Genomic DNA, 17,049 nt, shown 5'->3' with positions numbered 1-17,049 from the left:
CTACCACCTCTTGCATAGTTGCTCCAAAATAGGTCACTTACAGTGCAACTGTAAGTCGTGTGGCTGTTGTCTCTTCTCTGCTTAGACTATTCCCTCCTACAATGCAAAGGCTGCTGCACTCCAAAATGTCCTCGATGGTAATCGTTTCTATTATTTAGTATGGTCGGTTGGATTCCTGGTGGGGAAGCAGCAGGGTGGGACTTTTCCCTGAGCCAATTGCCGCCACAATTCCAAAGTGTTTTTCAAGCTGGGGCTTCCTTGGGGTGACTCCGCCAGCTGCAGCGATCACTGAACTTCAAGACATCAACACTTGGCATATTTAAAGTGAAGTGTTCCTAGAACCTTTACAGAAGAACAATCAGTCAACAATCAATGCTGTGCCAAATGAGGAGACATAACAAAGGAAGACTAAGAGCATGATGAATGAGGTAAGTTTTAGAAGAATATATTAATTGAAACAACTTGGGAGACTTGAGGAGTGAATTAGGATTTGGGCAGCAAAAGAGTTAGATGAGCAGGGTGGAAGGTGGGAAATTTCATAGGGTATTCAAGTCAGGAGTTAATAGACACAAATAGTGGTTTGGGGCTGAAGCACAGATAAAGGAAAACAATATTATGGAGGTGAAAGTAGGCAGTCTTTGTTATAGAGAAGATATGGGTGCAGAACCTAAGCTCAGGACCACCCAGTATACCTAGCCTGAGACAGCAGCCATGTTTAGTGAAGAAATTGTGGGGGGAAAAAAAGCTTGCAATGGAGTCAGAAGCAAGTATCCTCAATTTTTCCAAAGTTTAGTTGGAGGAAATCATAGTTGGTTCAGCTTTAATGTAGAGCATTGCAGGAGCTGCAGGGAGATAGAGCTACATGAGTGTCAATGAAGAAAATCCTACGTTTTTGGGGGATGTTGCCAAGGAACAGTATATAGATGGGGAATTAGAGGTTTGGTGCTAAATTACCGAGAAACTCCAGAGCCAATGATAAAAGCATGAGAAGATGAACTATTGTTGGTGAATTTTTGATTACAGCTGAATGAGTTAAGTGAGGAAATTCTGTTGAGTGAAGAACAGAGGTTTTGGAAGAGAACAGTGCAGTTAAATTGAGTTAGATCAGGAAGAACGACAAACGATAGTGACCAACCATTGCATGATTTGGACTTTGGTCAGAGCCATGTGGCTGGGTGGCATAGCAAGTTGCAGGAGGCAGCAACATTTGAAGACTATGAAGAAGAGGCAAAGTTTTAAATGGTGTGGTAGCAAAGATGTTTTTATTTAGGAGGGTGATATTTGCAACATATTACAAGGAATTGTACATATATGTACATATTGTGCATATTACATAGCTGATAAAAGAGAGCACTTAATGCAATAACAGCTAGCAATGTGGTAATATGGGTAATCAGCTTGCTTGCAATTGCAAAGTAAAAGTTAAAGCTGAGACGCAGAAAAAATTAACTTGACATGCGCAGAAGAAGATAAATCAAACTTAAAATATTATGTTCTATTAACTTTACTTTTGTCAGGTTGAACTGTGGTACTTTTTCAAACATCCTGAGCAACTGTATAATTATGCATGTATTTCTCATGAAAACCTTACTAAGTATTTTTCAGACTTCGTGAAGCTGTTTTGGAGTGGGAAGGATCCTCCAAGAAACAATAAACATGCCTGAGTAGTCCAATACCTGCTTCGTGTATTTCATTGCTGCTTGCGGGAGCTTGCTGTGCGCAAATTGGCAGCTACATTTCCTATGTTGCAACAGAGACTACGCTTCAAATGTACCTCATTGGCTGCAAAATTGTTTGGGACATCTTATGGTCAATAACGATGCAATATAAATGCAAGTTCTTTCTTTACTTTTTTTTTACTGATGTTCATTATTTTGCTGGTTTTATCAATAATTATGTCAAAATGGAGGACTGTGATATTTCATAGTCAATCCACTAGACGATGCTGATGTCTATGTCTTGCCTGTTATCAGTGTTTTAAAGAAACGTTTCTGATCTCACCTTTCCATTATTTTCTCACTCTGAATGCACAGCTTTGTTACTAAAAACAAAAATTTGCAGAACACAGCCGTTCACACGACCAAATATTTGTGAGCACCTTCACAGCAACAAGGCATACTTTACAGGGTGAAATAAGAAAGTAACTGAATTTAAAAATGAAATGTCACTGGGGTAGGTACTGAAAAATGCTGCAAAGTAACCTGTGTTCAAATTGTGTGAGTACCTATTTATGGTTCCTTATTTGTCTTAAGGGGTCACCTCATAGAACATAGAGCAGTAGATCACAGGAAAAGGCATTTCAGGCCATAATGTCTGTGCTAAACACAATAATAAATTAGACTAAATCTGCCTAGATGTGATCCATATCCCTCCGTTCTCTGCATATTCATGTGCCTATCTAAAAGCCTCTTAAACGTCACTATAACATCTGCCTCCACCACTCGCCCTGTTCCAAAAACCCACCATTATCTCTTCTTCTTTAAAAAAAAATGTCCTGCACACCTTATCTTTACTTTCACCCTCTCAACTTAAATGCTCATCTTCCAGTATTTCAGATTTCAATCCCGGGAAAACAAAATTCTGATTGTCCACCCTATCTCTGTCTCACATAATCTTATAAACCTCTACCAGGACTCCCCTCAGCCTCTGCTGCTCCAGAGAAAACAACCCAAGTTTGTCCATCCTCCCCTTATAGCACATGCCCTCTAAACCAGGCAGCATCCTGGTGAACCTCTTCTGTACAGCCAGAAATGCACATGATTATCCAAGTGCAGCTGAACTGAAGTTTTATATAGCTGTAAATTGAGTTCCTTACTCTTATACTCAATCTACGCTAATTGGGAAGCCACTAAATAAAAGAAAGGTAAGTTACCACAGCTGGGGCACTTACTGGAATGCTGTAATTGGAGTGAGCTTCTCTGGACTAGGGAATGGGTTGTCAGAATATCACAGACAATATATGATATCTACTGAGGCTGTTTGGTCCCATATCTAGGAAAGGGTGTACTGGCATTGGAGAGGGTCCAGAGAAGGCTCATGAGAACAACCCTAGTAATGAAAGGTTTTAACATATGAGGAACGTATTTTAGCTCTGGGTCTGTACTCACTTGAGTTTAGAAGAATGAAGGAATGTCTCATTGAAACCAATCAAATATTGAAAGGCTGAGACAGAGTGGACATGGAGAGGATTTTCCCTACAGTGGGGGAGTCTCGGACCAGAGCGCACAGCCTCGGAATAGAAGTACATCTCTTTACAACAGGGATGAAGAGGAACTTCTTTAGGAAGAGGGTGGTGAATCTGTGTGATTCATTGCCACATTTGGCACGGGAGGCCAAGTCATTGGGTATAATTAAAATGGAGGTTGATAGGTTCGTGATTTGTAAAAGCATCAAAGGTTACAGGGAGTGGGTAGAAGAATGGGGTTGCTTTAAATTTATGCCCACTAATTTTTGGCTACTGTATTATTGAATTTTCCTACTTATTTGATACAGGGCCCCTTGTAATTTTATATAAACCTTCCTTAATCTCTTCTGTTCTGCAGAAAACTGCCTTATCTTATAGAATCTGTTCTCATAGCTGCAATTTTATAGTCCTCAAAAATTTATGCACCCTCTCCCGTGCAGTCATAGCTTTCCCATAATGTGGTGACCAGAACTGTGCAGTGTGTTGTAATGCTGAACTGAAGCTGTAGCTGAGAGAAGTGGAAGTCCTTTATTCAACAAAATAGAATAATTTTCAGAAGAATCATACATTGCATGATCTTGTAGCACAATTAGAGATTGGTAGGCATGATGTTGTGGGCATCACTGAGTTGTAGCTGAAAGCTGGGAGCTTAACATCCAAGGATACACATTGTATTGAAAGGACAGGCAGTTAGGCAGAGGGGATGGTGTGGCTCTGTTGTAAAAATGAGATGAAATCCTTGGGAAGAGGTGGCATAGGATCAGAATGTGTAGAGTTAAGAAACTGCAAGGGTAAAAAGACCCTGATGTGAGTTATATAGTGGCCTGGGATGTGGGATACAGATTACAATGGGAGATAGAAAAGGCGATGATATGATAGCCATGGAGGTTTCAATATGCAGATAGATCGAGAAAATCAGGTTGGTGGTGTTGGATCTCAAGAGAGGGAATTTGTAGAATACCTAAGAGATGGCTTTTTAGAGCAGTTTGTGATCAGTCCATTAGGGGAAAAGCAATCCTGGACTGGGTGTTGGCCAATGAACCAAATTTGATTAGGGAGCTTAAGGTAAAGGAACCCTTAGGAAGCAGTGATCATGATATGATAGAACATACCTGCAGTTAGAGAGAGAGAAGGTAAAGTCAGATCTATCACCCTTACAGTGCAGTAAAGCAAATTATAGAGACATGAGTGAGGAGCTGGCCAAAGTTCATTGGAAGAGTACACTAGCAGGGATGATGGCAGAACATCAATGGCTGGAGTTTCTGGGGGCAATTCAGAAAGTGCGGGATAGATACATCCTAAAGATGAAGAAGTATTCTAAAGGAAGGATGAGGCAACCAGGGCTGACAAGGGATGTCTAAGATGGGAGACCAAAAGCAAAGCAGAGGGCATATAATATCTCAAAATTAGTGGGAAGTTAGAAAATTGGGAAGCTTTTAAAAAGCAACAGAATGCAACTAAAAATGCCATAAAGAGAGAATAGGTAAGATATGAAGGGAAGCTGGCCAATAATATAAAAGAGGGTACCAAAATACAGTGCCTTGAAAAACTATTCAGCCCCAACACTTTGTTCACATAAATGAGTATTGCAACCAGGGATTTTGATCAATTTAACAGAGAACTTATATTTGTGAGTCATATGCTCCTTTTTCACAATAGAGCCCATAAACGGGGAAAATTGTAAAGCATGAAAAACTATAAATTCAGAAACTGTAGTGTCAGCAGTTCATCCCCCTTTGCTCAGTACTTAGTTGAACCACCCCTCACAGCTATTACAGCCAGTTGTCTTGGATAAGTCTCTATTAGCGTTGCACAATGTGATGGAGCAAGATTTGGCCATTCCTCCTTGCAAAATTGCTCAAGGTGTGCCAGATTAGTTGGGGAGTGGCGGTGGATAGTGATCTTGAGGTCTTGGTAGAGATGTTCCATTGGGTTAAGGTTAGGACTTTGACTGGACCACTCAAGGACATAACTTTCTTCATTTGAAGCCATTCCATGGTTGCTCTGGTGGAGTGCTTCGGGTTGTTGTCCTGCTGAAAGACAAACATCCTCCCCAGTTTAAGCTTTCCGGCAGAGGCTAGCACGTTTTTATCCAGGATCCCTGTATTTAGTCGCATTCACCTTCCCATCAATTCTGACCAGATTTCCAGTCCCTGCCCTACTGCTGATAAGCATCTCCATAGTGTGATGCTGCCTCCACTATACTTTACAGTAGAGATGGTGTTACCTGGCTGATGTGCAGTACTAGATTTGTGGCACACGCACTGCCTAGTGTTGAAGCCAGAAAGTTCCACTTTAGTCTCATCCGATCACAAGACCTTCTTTCACATCTTTACAGTGTCTTCTAAGTGATGCTTTGCAAAGTCTGTACAAGCAAGGATATGATATTTTTTCAGCCAGGACTTCTTCCTTGCCACTCTTCCATAAATACCGTTTTTGTGCAAGGCCTTAGAGATTGTGGAGCCACAAACTTCATCTCCAGTTGCAGCCACTGGCTTCTGCAGCTCATTCAGAGTGACTGTTGGTGTCACAGTAGCCTCTCTCACAAGTGCCATTCTTCTCCGACATCTAAGTCTAGAGGGGCAGCCTGACCCAGCCAGTGTTGTTGTGGTTTCACATTTTTTTCCACTTTTTCCCTGACAGACTGCTCGAAGCTCCAAGGTATGTTCAGTGCCTTCGAGATGGTCTTGTACTTCTCCTCATATTTATGCTTCTCTGTTACCATTTCCTTGACTGGTCTTGAATACTTTTTTTCTTCATTTTGGTTTGGTCTGTTGAAAATTTACCATACTGTTGGACCTTACAGACAGAGGGGGTATTTATTTTTATGAATTTCGTGAAAACAGGTAATCCTCCAATTTTCTGCATTAACAAATTGAATGAGTTTGTAAGGCAGGGAAGTTAGTATAGTGATTACAAAGGGGATGAATACTTTTTCAGCCTCACAATTTTGGTTTTTAATTTTTAGTAAATTGTTGACAGATTTTGGAATTTTTCTTTTTATTTGTCATGATGCACAATGTTTTATAGATTAGCTCAAAATCCTGCTTCTATATATTTTACAATTAGATAATGAAACAGTAAAGTTTGTATATAGTGGTGGGGGACTGAATACTTTTTCAAGGCACTTTAAATAAAATATGGCATTGAAGCTGTGCTTGGCCACATAGTCATAAGAGCACCCTGATGTATGCATCTTTGCTGTCCAGATGTTCCAGGGTTGAGTGAAATGCCAATTAAATGGCATCTGCTGTGGACCTGTTGTGCCAGTAGGCAAACTGGAGCAGATCCAAGTCGCTTCTCAGGCAGGACGTCACCTGCAGAATGCCACTGCAGGCATTAGTAATGATCTTTCAATAATGATTAGACTCTGGCATGTTTCCAGAGGACTGGAAAATTGCAAATGTCACTCCACTCTTCAAGAAGGGAGGGAGGCAGAAGAAAGGAAATTATAGGCCACTTAGCCTGACTCCAATGGTTAGGAAGATGTAGAAGTCCATTATAAAGGATGAAGTTTCGGGGTACTTGGAGGCACATAATAAATTAGGCCAAAATCAGCATGGTTTCCTGAAGGGGAAATCTTGCCTGACAAATTTGTTCGAATTCCTTGAGGATATTATAGGCAAGATAGACAAAGGAGAGTCGATGGATGTTGTTTCCTTGGATTTTCAGAAGGCCTTTGACAAGGTGACAAGGAGTGTTTGATGGTTCTAGGCCTGTAGGTACTCAGTGGAGTTTAGAAAAACGAGTGGGGACTCCTTAAAACCTATGAAATATTGTAAGGTCTGTATAGTGGATGTGGAGAGAATATTTCCTATAGTGGATGAGTTTAGGACCAGATGAGCAGGAGGAATTTCTTAAGATGGAATTCATTGTCATAGGCAGTTGAGGAGGCCAAGTGAGGCTGCTTAACAAGGTAAGAGTCCGTGGTATTACAGGAAAGCTAATAACTTGGATAGGAGGCAAAGAGTGGGAAAAAAGGGAGCCTTTTCTGGTTTGCTGCCAGTGACTAGTTGTGTTCCGTAGGTGTTGGTGTTGGGAGCATTTCTTTTCGCGTTATATGTCAATGGTTGGATGACGGAATTGATGGCTTTGTGGCTCAGTTTGCAAATGATATGAAGATGGGTGGAGGTGCAATTAGTGTATCTGCAGAAGGACTGAGACAGACGGGGGAATAGGCAAAGAAGTAGGTGAGATATATAATAAGGAAGTGCATGTTTAGGCACTTTAGTAGAGGGAATAAAGGCCAGACTATCTTCTAAATGGGCATAAAATTCAAAAATCAGAGGTGAAAAGGGACTTGGGAGTCCTTGTGCAGAATTCCCTAAAGGGTAACTTGCAGGTTGAGTCGGTGGCAAGGAAGGCAATTAAAATGCATTCATTTCGAGAGGACTGGAATACAAGTACAAAGATTTAATGCTGAGACTTGATAAAGCAATGGTCAGACCACCCTCAGTGTTATGAGCAGTCTTGGGCCCTTTATTTTAGAAAATGTGTGCTGACATTGGAGAGGCTCCAGAGGAGGTTCACGAGAATGATTTCAGGAATGAAAGGGTTAATGTATGAGGTGTGTTTGATGGTTCTAGGCCTGTAGGTACTCAGTGGAGTTTAGAAAAATGAGTGGGGACTCCTTAAAACCTATGAAATATTGAAAGGTCTGTATAGTGGATGTGGAGAGAATATTTCCTATAGTGGGTGAGTTTAGGACCAGATGAGCAGGAGGAATTTCTTTAGATGGAATTCATTGTCATAGGCAGTTGAGAAGGCCAAGTCATTGAGGATACTGAAATAGGAGGTTGATAGGATTCTGATTAGTCAGGGCATCTAAGGTTACAGGGAGAAGGCAGGTGAATAAAGTTGAGAGGGATAATAAAGTAGCTATGATGAAATGGTAGAGCAGACTTGATGGGCCAAATGGCCTAATTATGTTTGTGGTCTTGCGTTCCATTTGCCATTCTTCTGACATTTTATCAGCTGGCCCAGATTTCACTGCAAATTTGGGTAGTGTTCCTTGCTGTCCACTATATCCCAAACTTGGTGACATAGAAACATAGAAACCCTACAGCACAATACAGGCCCTTTGGCCCACAAAGTTGTGCCGAACATGTCCCTACCTCAGAAATTACTAGGCTTACACATAGCCCTCTATTTTTCTAAGCTCCATGTAGTCATCCTGGAGTCTCTTAAAAGACCCCATCGTATCCACCTCCACCACCGTTGCTGGCAGCTCATTCTGCACACTCACCACTCTCTGCATAAAACACTTACCCCTGACATCTCCTCTGTACCTGCTCCCCAGCATCTTAAACCTGTGTCGTCTCATGCTAGCCATTTCAGCCCTGGGGAAAAGCCTCTGACTATCCACATGATTAATGCCTCTCATCATCTTGTACACCTCAATCAGGTCACCTCTCATCCTCTGTCGCTCCAAGAAGGAAAGGCCGAGTTGACTCAAACTATTCTCATAAGGCATGCTCCCTAATCCAGGCAACATCCTTGTAAATCTCCTCTGCACCCTGTTGATGGTTTCCACGTCATTCCTGTAGTGAGGTAACCAGGATTAAACACGATACTCCAAGTGGGGTCTGACCAGGGTCCTATAGAGCTGCAACATTTCCTCTTGGCTTTTAAACTCAACCCCACAATTGATGATGGCCAATGTACTATCTACCTTCTTAACCACAGAGTCAACCTGCGTAGTTGCTTTGAGTGTCCTGTGGACTTGAACCCCAAGATCCCTCTGATCCTCCACACTGCCAAGAGTCTTACCATTAATACTATATTCTGCCATCATATTTGACCAACCAAAATGAACCACTTCACACTTATCTGGGTTGAACTCCATCTGCTACTTCTCAGCCCAGTTTTGCATCCTATCAATGTCCCACTGTAACCTCTGACAGCCCTCCACACTATCCACAACACCTCCAACCCTTGTGTCATCAGCAAATTTACTAAACCTTCCCTCCACTTCCTCATCCAGGTCATTTATAAAAGTCACGAAGAGTAAGGGTCCCAGAACGGGTCCCTGAGGCACACCACTGGTCACCGACCTCCATGCAGAATATGACCCATCTATGATCCAACATTTGCTGATCCAGTTTGCCACATTATCATTCAGATTGTTGATATAGATGACAAACAACAGAACCAGCACTGATCCTCGTGGCACCCTGGCCTCCAGTCTGAGAGGCAACCATCTACTGTACCCTTTAGCTTCTCCTACAAAGCCAATGTCTAATTGAATTTACTACCTCATTCTGAATGCCTAGCAACTAAGCATTATTGACCAAACTCCCATGTGGGACCTTGTCAAAGGCCTTGCTAAACTCTATGTAGACAATATCTATTGCCTTGCCTTCTCATATTTCCTGGTAGCTTTCTTGAAAAACCCAGTAAGCTTAGTTAGACACAACTTTCCCTGCACAAGGCCATGTTGACTATACCTAATCAATCCCTGTCTATCCAAGTACCTGTGTCCAGCTCCTCACCCTTGGCTCAGCATGTTTTAAATCTCTCTGCTAGGGCCCCTGCAATTTCTGCACTAACCTCCCACAGGGGCTGAGGAACAGCTTGTCAGACTCCATCCTAATTTGCCTCAAGACAGCAAGCACCTCCTCCTCTGTAATCAGTACTGGGTGTATGACCTCACTACTGCTTTGCCTCACTTCTATAGACTCTGTGCCTGTCTCCTGAGCAAAAAAAATATCATTTAATACTTCCCCTCCATCTTTCAGCTCCACACATAGATTACCAGTTTGATCTTCCAAAGAACCAATTTTGTCCCTTGCTGTCCTTTTAAATGTCTGTTGAAGCCCTTAGGATTCTCCTTCACCTTGTCTGTTTATTCCTATACATCGATACTGCTGACTTGCTGGGTTCCTTTGGCAATTTGTGTGTATTCCCCTTCTATCTGTCACTTGAACACCTCCCTTTGCTCTGAGACCTATTTATCCACAGTGACTATTTCCAGTCCTTTTTTCCTCTGTCACTTCTCATTCTAATGAAATTATCCCCAATCCAATTTATATTCCTATGTTATCTTTATCTTTTTCCATAATGATGTTTATTTATTTATTGAGATACAGATTGGGGTAGGCCTTTCTGGCCCTTCAAGCTGTGCCACCCGGCAATGACCCGATTTAACCCTAGCCTAATCACGGGATGACATACAATGATCTATTAACCTACCAACTAGTACATCTTTGGACTGTGGGAGGAAACCGGAGCACCCAGAGGAAACCCTCACAGTTATGGAGAGAACGTACAAACTGTTTACAGGCGGCAGCTGAAATTGAACCTGGGTCGCTGGTACTGTGAAGTGTTGTCCTAACCACTATGCTGCCATGCCACACCAGTGTGTAATGTGTAACTGAATTATCGTCACTGGCTCAGACAATCTCCCACTGATTTTCCTTCCATTTGAGCCCAGTTTCATTGCCCAAATCAAAATACAGAAGCATTGTTTGCAAGACCTTAGCTGTCACTTCTGAAGGCAGCTGATTTTATAGAATATTTTTGTACAGAATATTTCTCTGGAAAGAAAAGGAATGATTTTGTACGCAAAATGGCAAAATAATGATTGCACGATAATTTGAACAATTAGTCAATAGTAAGTTTTTAAGGTTGGATTGTGGTGAATACAATTGCTTCCTCATACGTCTTCCTTGGGAATAGAAAGAGAAAGTAAAGGGGCATTGTCATGAGGTTGTTGGCTCCCTGTTACTGACCAAGAAAATTTTTCCACTGGGTGGCTTCACAACTGGGGTCCCGCACATCTATTGTACACTGGATATCTCAAGTCTATTCTACCAGTTGCACATCTTAGTTCAGGGTCAGTTGCACACACACAAAAACACTTTTTTCCTCGTTATGAAGTGAGAGATCTGTCGACGCTGAATCTTCTCTCCTTGCCTGATATTTTATTAGGAGCCACTAAGCAGCAATCAGAAGGGGAAACATTGGCTGTTTTAATTAAGGACACTTACAATATCTATAACGGTCTCAGATGAGATTAACTAATTCAATACAGAGCAAAATCAAACCCAATGTTTTCCTAACCTGAAGGTTAGGAAAACCCGACTCAATAGAAAAATCTGACACAAGGTAGTTTTCAAAGAAAGCTTTGTGGACTAGTTAGGCACTTTAAGGTTATTTCCTGGACATGGGAATTATTTTGTCTTGCTATCATTGCAAATTCTGCATTAGATTGAAACTACAGCAAGTACCTGGAACATCCAGCATTCAGTAAAGCAAATAGAGTACAGGACTTTATAACTAAAACATTAGAGCTGTTGGTTGCTGTACTTTAATTGTATATCTGTTTAGGCCTAACATTATTACCTTATCCAGTTCAAGTAATTGAAAAACTTGGCCATCACAGTAGCGTAGCAGTTAGTGCGACGTTGAGACGTCGGAGTTCATTTACAACGTCATCTGCAAGGAGTCTGTACGTCCTCTCCCTGAGCACTTCAGTTTCCTCCCATAGTCCAAAGGTGTACCGGGTAGGTTAATGGTCACTGTAAATTATCCTATGATTAGGGCAGTGTTGAATCAGGGTTGTCGGGGGGCGGGCGTGGCCACTGGGGCACAGCTTGAAGGGTCGGAAGGGCCGATTCCATGCTGTATCACTAAATAAAATAAAAATTTAAAAAACATGATCCATTAATTATCTATATAGAGCTCTTATAGATAGCGGGGTCAAGGGATATAGGGAGAGGGCAGGAACGGGGTACTGATTGTGTATGATCAGCCATGATCACAGTGAATGGTGGTGCCGGCTAGAAGGGCCGAATGGCCTATTCCTGCACCTACTGTCTATTGTCTAATTAGAAGCTAAGAGATTGACTTCTAGGCCGGGGGTGGGGGGGGGGGGGTGGTTGTGAAATTGGGCGGTTAATTTTGAAACATTGCTGTGTCTATGTTGGTTAATTAATATTAAAGCAGTGACTGCACTTTAGGAGATTTTGAGAGGTTTCATATAAATACAATATTTTTCTTCACTTACAAAGTTAAATTACAACTTACAGATGCTGCTGACTTTATTGTATTTTCCCCCTTCAAACATTTTGGATGACTTTGATGCAGAATATTTGTAACTGCCAACATCATTCCATTACAGTTAGCCTTTGCTCCAGTAGGAAGAAAAGTTAACACTGGGTTTGAAAAATCACATGATCTAGACACCAAAGTATATGGAATCTGTTATTTGACATTCGTGCATCATGTTTATCAAGAGATTTTGAAGTAGATTAATTGAATACTTGTGTGTCTGCCTAAATTTCTATACTGCAATGCAATATATATATTGCAATTTCTATACTCACTTAAAGCAACTTAAATTCTTCAATTATTACACTGACTTCAGACACAAAGAAGACATTGTGTGCCTGACATATGGATTGGCCTTGATTGGCCTGTGTACATAAGATAATTGTTGGCTGTGATTTTCCAATCTACATTGATTGTATATTTGCAGAATGGGGCTTTATAAAATTCATCCCAGTAGCCGCATGTCTTATTGACCTCATTTTCCTCTGATCCCTGCATTTGGCTCTGGGCAAAAGTATTAAGATAGACTATATAACCTTCCAACCATAAAACACAGAAACAGAATTTGGCCATTCAACCCATTGAGTCTGCTCCAACTTTTGATCATGGCTGATCTTTTTAAAGATCATTCTCCCATCTTCTCCCCATAACCCTTAATTCTCTTACCAAACAAGAACCTATCAGTATATGCCTTAAAATCACCCATTGAGTTGGCCTCCACAGCCCTTTATGGCAACAAATTCCAAAGAATTGCCATCCTCTGGTTGAAGAAATTCCTTCTCATCTCATTTCTAAAGGGACGTCCTTTTTATTCTGAGGCTGTGTCATTGGATCCCAGACTTTCCTCCTTTCCATGTCCACTCTATCCCGGTCTTTCCGTATCTAGTGGGTTTCAAGTCTTTTGGGTGATGATGAAATTTAAAGTAAAACCTTTAATTAGAAGCACTGGAAAATACAGAAGGAAATTCTGTTAATAAATGTAATTATATTATTGCAAAGTGTACATTTAAAGAAAAAGTGGCAGAAAGTCTCCCCTAACAATTTCAGGCACATTGCCAGGTAATTGGCATTGCATGCACCTTAACTGAACTTTGGGAGGTTATTTTATCATATTCATAGGCAGGAAGAGAATCTCATGCTTAGAAAGTCAATCAATTAGGACCTTTACCAAGAATATTTTCCAATATTAGAATTGCCCTACTCGAAACTTTCAGTGTAAAAGTAGATCCTGCACTTACTGGAAACTTCACGATCTGTCCCTCCACCCACTAATCTTACTGCTCTTTCCAACTCAATTCTACATTAATTGTCCACTGAAAATAGGGACAACAAGGATAATAGCAGACCTTCCATACAAGGGTATAAATAATTGTAATGGTATGGTTTTACAGGTAAATCAATACAGATAGTCCATTCTGTTCTGACAAATGGGTAATTGGATCCATCTTTTGATAACCTGGTAAGATATTGATTAACTAGTCTTTGAAGATCTAGTTCACAATGTATATTGTTGCCTTTCAGGCCTATTGAAGATGCATTGGACTCCAGAGCATGCTCAGGGACCAGAGCAGTACCTCGATTTCTCATTCACAATGTCTTCTCTAGCTCACAAACCAGAAGAGAACCATCTCATACAGCAGCATCCCCGGTACGAGTGGGCAAATGATGACATTTCTGCACTGACAGCCTCTAATTTGCTCAAGAAATATGCAGAGAAGTACTCTGGGACTGTGAACTCTTCACTTGAGAGGCCAGAGCAAAATCCTTACATAGATGCTCCACTTGGACCAATTAATGAACAAAAGAATGAAAACGAATCCTGGCAAATGTCCTTTCATGAACAAGGATCATTTTCTGCAAGTTCAATAGATGATGGTCTTACAGGCAGTAAAGCAAGAGTTAATTCTACCCTCCCACCAGGAAGTGGCAGCGTAGGCATCGGAGGTTCCTCTATGGTGACCAACAGTCTTTCCGAACCTTGCTATCCAAGTAATACAAGTGGTCCTACCTCTGCCTCCTGCATTCAATCCTGCCTTGTACCAATTGGAACATCTCAGGAAGGTTACACCACAACTTATTTAACTTCAGACCACTGTAGCCAAGCTACATCTGCAGTTCCTTCCTCTCTTACTTCATCTTTAAGTAGTTCAAGTTTTTTGCAGCCAGTACATTCCAGGTCCACTTTAATGTCCTCTTATAATTCAACTTTCACTGGACTAAACTCAATCTACAACTACCCCTCAAACCATTACCCTTCTCAGTCGAGCTCTGGCCCTGGTTACTCAGGAGTACATCTTCCGCCTTTAGGTATTCCAGCTCCTGTTCGTCTTCCTTCCTCATCCCGCCATTCCATAGACCCAAGATATGCCTACCAGAGCCATAGTTTGACTAAGGATTCTTTATCTCCTGTTACCAATGGCTCAAGCGGTGCTTTGAAGAGAAAAACATTTGATACAAACCTGAGAGAGGATGAGGGTCTGAATAGGTACAGTTATAGACAACAAAGGACTGCTTTACATTTGTATCAGATGCCAAATGATGAGGCACTTGGTGATTGTCAAGACAATCACTTTGGTAGAAATGGTGACACGTTGCCTGTAGAATTCAAAACAAGGAAGCAACGTATTGTGAATGACCTTATTGATAAATACGGCGACCATGGGAAGAAAAGAATGATGTCACCACCATACAATAGTGAACAGCTTCCACTTCAGTCAAGCTCGTCCGAAGCTTTTGTGAAGTTCACTTCTGCATTATTGGACAGCGAAGTGGCGGATGAGCAAGACCACATGCTTAACCCCCAGATGCAGGCTCGGAGAGTCGAGACGGTTACTGCGAGCAGTCAGTTGGAGGAGCAATTGAAAAGCATGGATTCTCAACTCCTAAGCTTAGTAACCAATGAAATTGTGGATTCGAGTCCTCCTGTACAGTGGGGTGATATTGCTGGACTGGATGCTGCAAAAGCAGTGATTGAACAACAGATATTGTGGCCTTTGTTGAGGCCAGAAGCGTACAATGGTGCAAATAGGGCACCAAAAAGCATTTTGCTGTTTGGACCTCGTGGAGGAGGCAAAACGATGCTCACAAGATGCATTGCCACTCACCTAGGGGCAACTTTCCTGAAGGTCAGTGGTTCTTCCTTCATCTCTAAGTGGAAGGGAGATGGGGAGATGATCTTACAGGCTATGTTTCTTGTAGCTCGGTCTCGTCAACCATCTGTCATCTTTATCAATGAACTTGATGTCATGCTCTCTAACCCTGTGGGTGAAGGAAGCATCCACCTTAATTCTATTAAAGCCAAATTACTGTCTCATGTAGAAGATGTGCTGAACTCAAACAGTGACCATATTATAGTCATTGGAGGTACTAGGCACCCGGATGATATTGAGGAGACCATCCACAGGTACTTTATAAAGCGTCTTTATATCTCTCCACCGGATAGCATTGCAAGGCGCCAAATTTTAATCTATACCTTGTCCCAACAAGACCATTGCCTGAGTGATGGGGAAATTAGCTCAATTGTTCAGAATACAGAAGGATATTCAGGGAGCGATCTCATGCAGCTCTGCCAGGAAGCGGCTTCTGAGCAAGATGGTCAGCGGAAAGCTGCCACCTACAAAGATTTTGAAAATGCATTTTGCAAAGTCCGCCCCAGCATTTCAGAAAAGGATCTGAAGTTGTACACAGAATGGAGCAAGTTGTTTGGGTCTTGTGTCTGACAGAGAAGATTTGGAAGTTTAAGAGATCGGGAGATGGCAGGATAAACAAAGTGAGCAACATTAAAGTAAATACCTGACATTAATTTCCGTTATGTCACTAAAGACAAGTTCTAAGCAAATCAATTGGTGGGATTTCTATGGAGTAAAACATTTCTGAAGTTATTGGTTTGGCAAGTAAGCATTCATATGTTCCTTAATCAGAAAAATAGCTTTTTAGATGATCCCAAATCAACTAAATTACCAAGGGCAGTCAGGTTCCTCTGTATTTTTCCCATATTTATTTCTGGTGTTGTATTTTATTAGTGTCACTGCTCCAGCTGCAGTGAAGAGCAGGTTCTTTTTTTCTTGCTCTTAATGTTCTGTTGCTTCAAAATAATTTTTCTCCAGTTACTCAGGAAAGCTGTGAGTATTGAACACAGATATCATGAACTCTCTTGGACAGGTTCAATACAAGTTAGCTGTAAGCTGATGGAAACGACCAAGGATCATGCAGTCTTGATCTCTTGCTATGGTAGCAGTAAGGTTGTTTTGATTGGCATCGGTGTCTCTTGTCTAGAACGGTGGAGTAAACATCTGTTTTTACTATTCAGAGATCCTTGCTGGGGAGTGCAAGTCTTTGGATAGTTATTAAGGATGGGCTAAGTTGTAATACTTACCATGAGTGAATGAGGTACCAGCATTCATTACCAACATGAAGGTGCCTGCTTGAATGAATTATTTGAGATTGCCTGTAGAATTAGATGAAGAGTCACTGCAATTGGAATCAGGTTCATTATCAATGATAAATGTCGTGACATTTGTTGTTTTGTGGCAGCAATACAATGCAAGACAAAAAATTACAATACAACTAAAATAAATTGTGTGTAACCTACTCACCTGGGCTCATACCTGAACCTGGCTCTTTAGCTAATTCTGCTAACAGACACGTGACTCAGCTGTGAGAAGGCCAGCTTTCATAAGAAAGGCATGTCTAAGGTCAGCATGATTTGGGTTGGCCCTTGACAGTTAAACCGCTCTAAATATGCACATAAACGTTGGAGCTCATTTTGGTATTAGCTGGGTGTACGGCTTTACTCATGGCACTGAAATCTCATC

At 41.4% G+C, this 17,049-nt stretch overlaps 1 protein-coding gene across 1 annotated transcript in view; it reads left to right on the top strand.

Annotated features, from left to right (window-relative positions):
• LOC132384998 (fidgetin-like) overlaps positions 1 to 15,954 on the top strand; it is a 200,134-nt gene extending 184,180 nt beyond the window's left edge. The window contains exons 5-6 of the mRNA XM_059956723.1: positions 13,757 to 14,122; positions 14,543 to 15,954. Coding sequence (XP_059812706.1) covers positions 13,768 to 14,122; positions 14,543 to 15,954 — 1,767 coding nt within the window. The 5' untranslated portion in view covers positions 13,757 to 13,767. The remainder of the gene's footprint in view (positions 1 to 13,756; positions 14,123 to 14,542) is intronic.
• Positions 15,955 to 17,049: the final 1,095 nt, after the last annotated feature.

Source organism: Hypanus sabinus, chromosome X1 (genome assembly GCF_030144855.1).
Source record: "Hypanus sabinus isolate sHypSab1 chromosome X1, sHypSab1.hap1, whole genome shotgun sequence".
In the NCBI taxonomy this organism is placed as follows: Eukaryota; Metazoa; Chordata; class Chondrichthyes; order Myliobatiformes; family Dasyatidae; genus Hypanus; species Hypanus sabinus.
The sequence above is the reverse complement of the archived record's forward strand: the minus strand, read 5'-3'. Positions and strand labels throughout refer to the sequence as shown.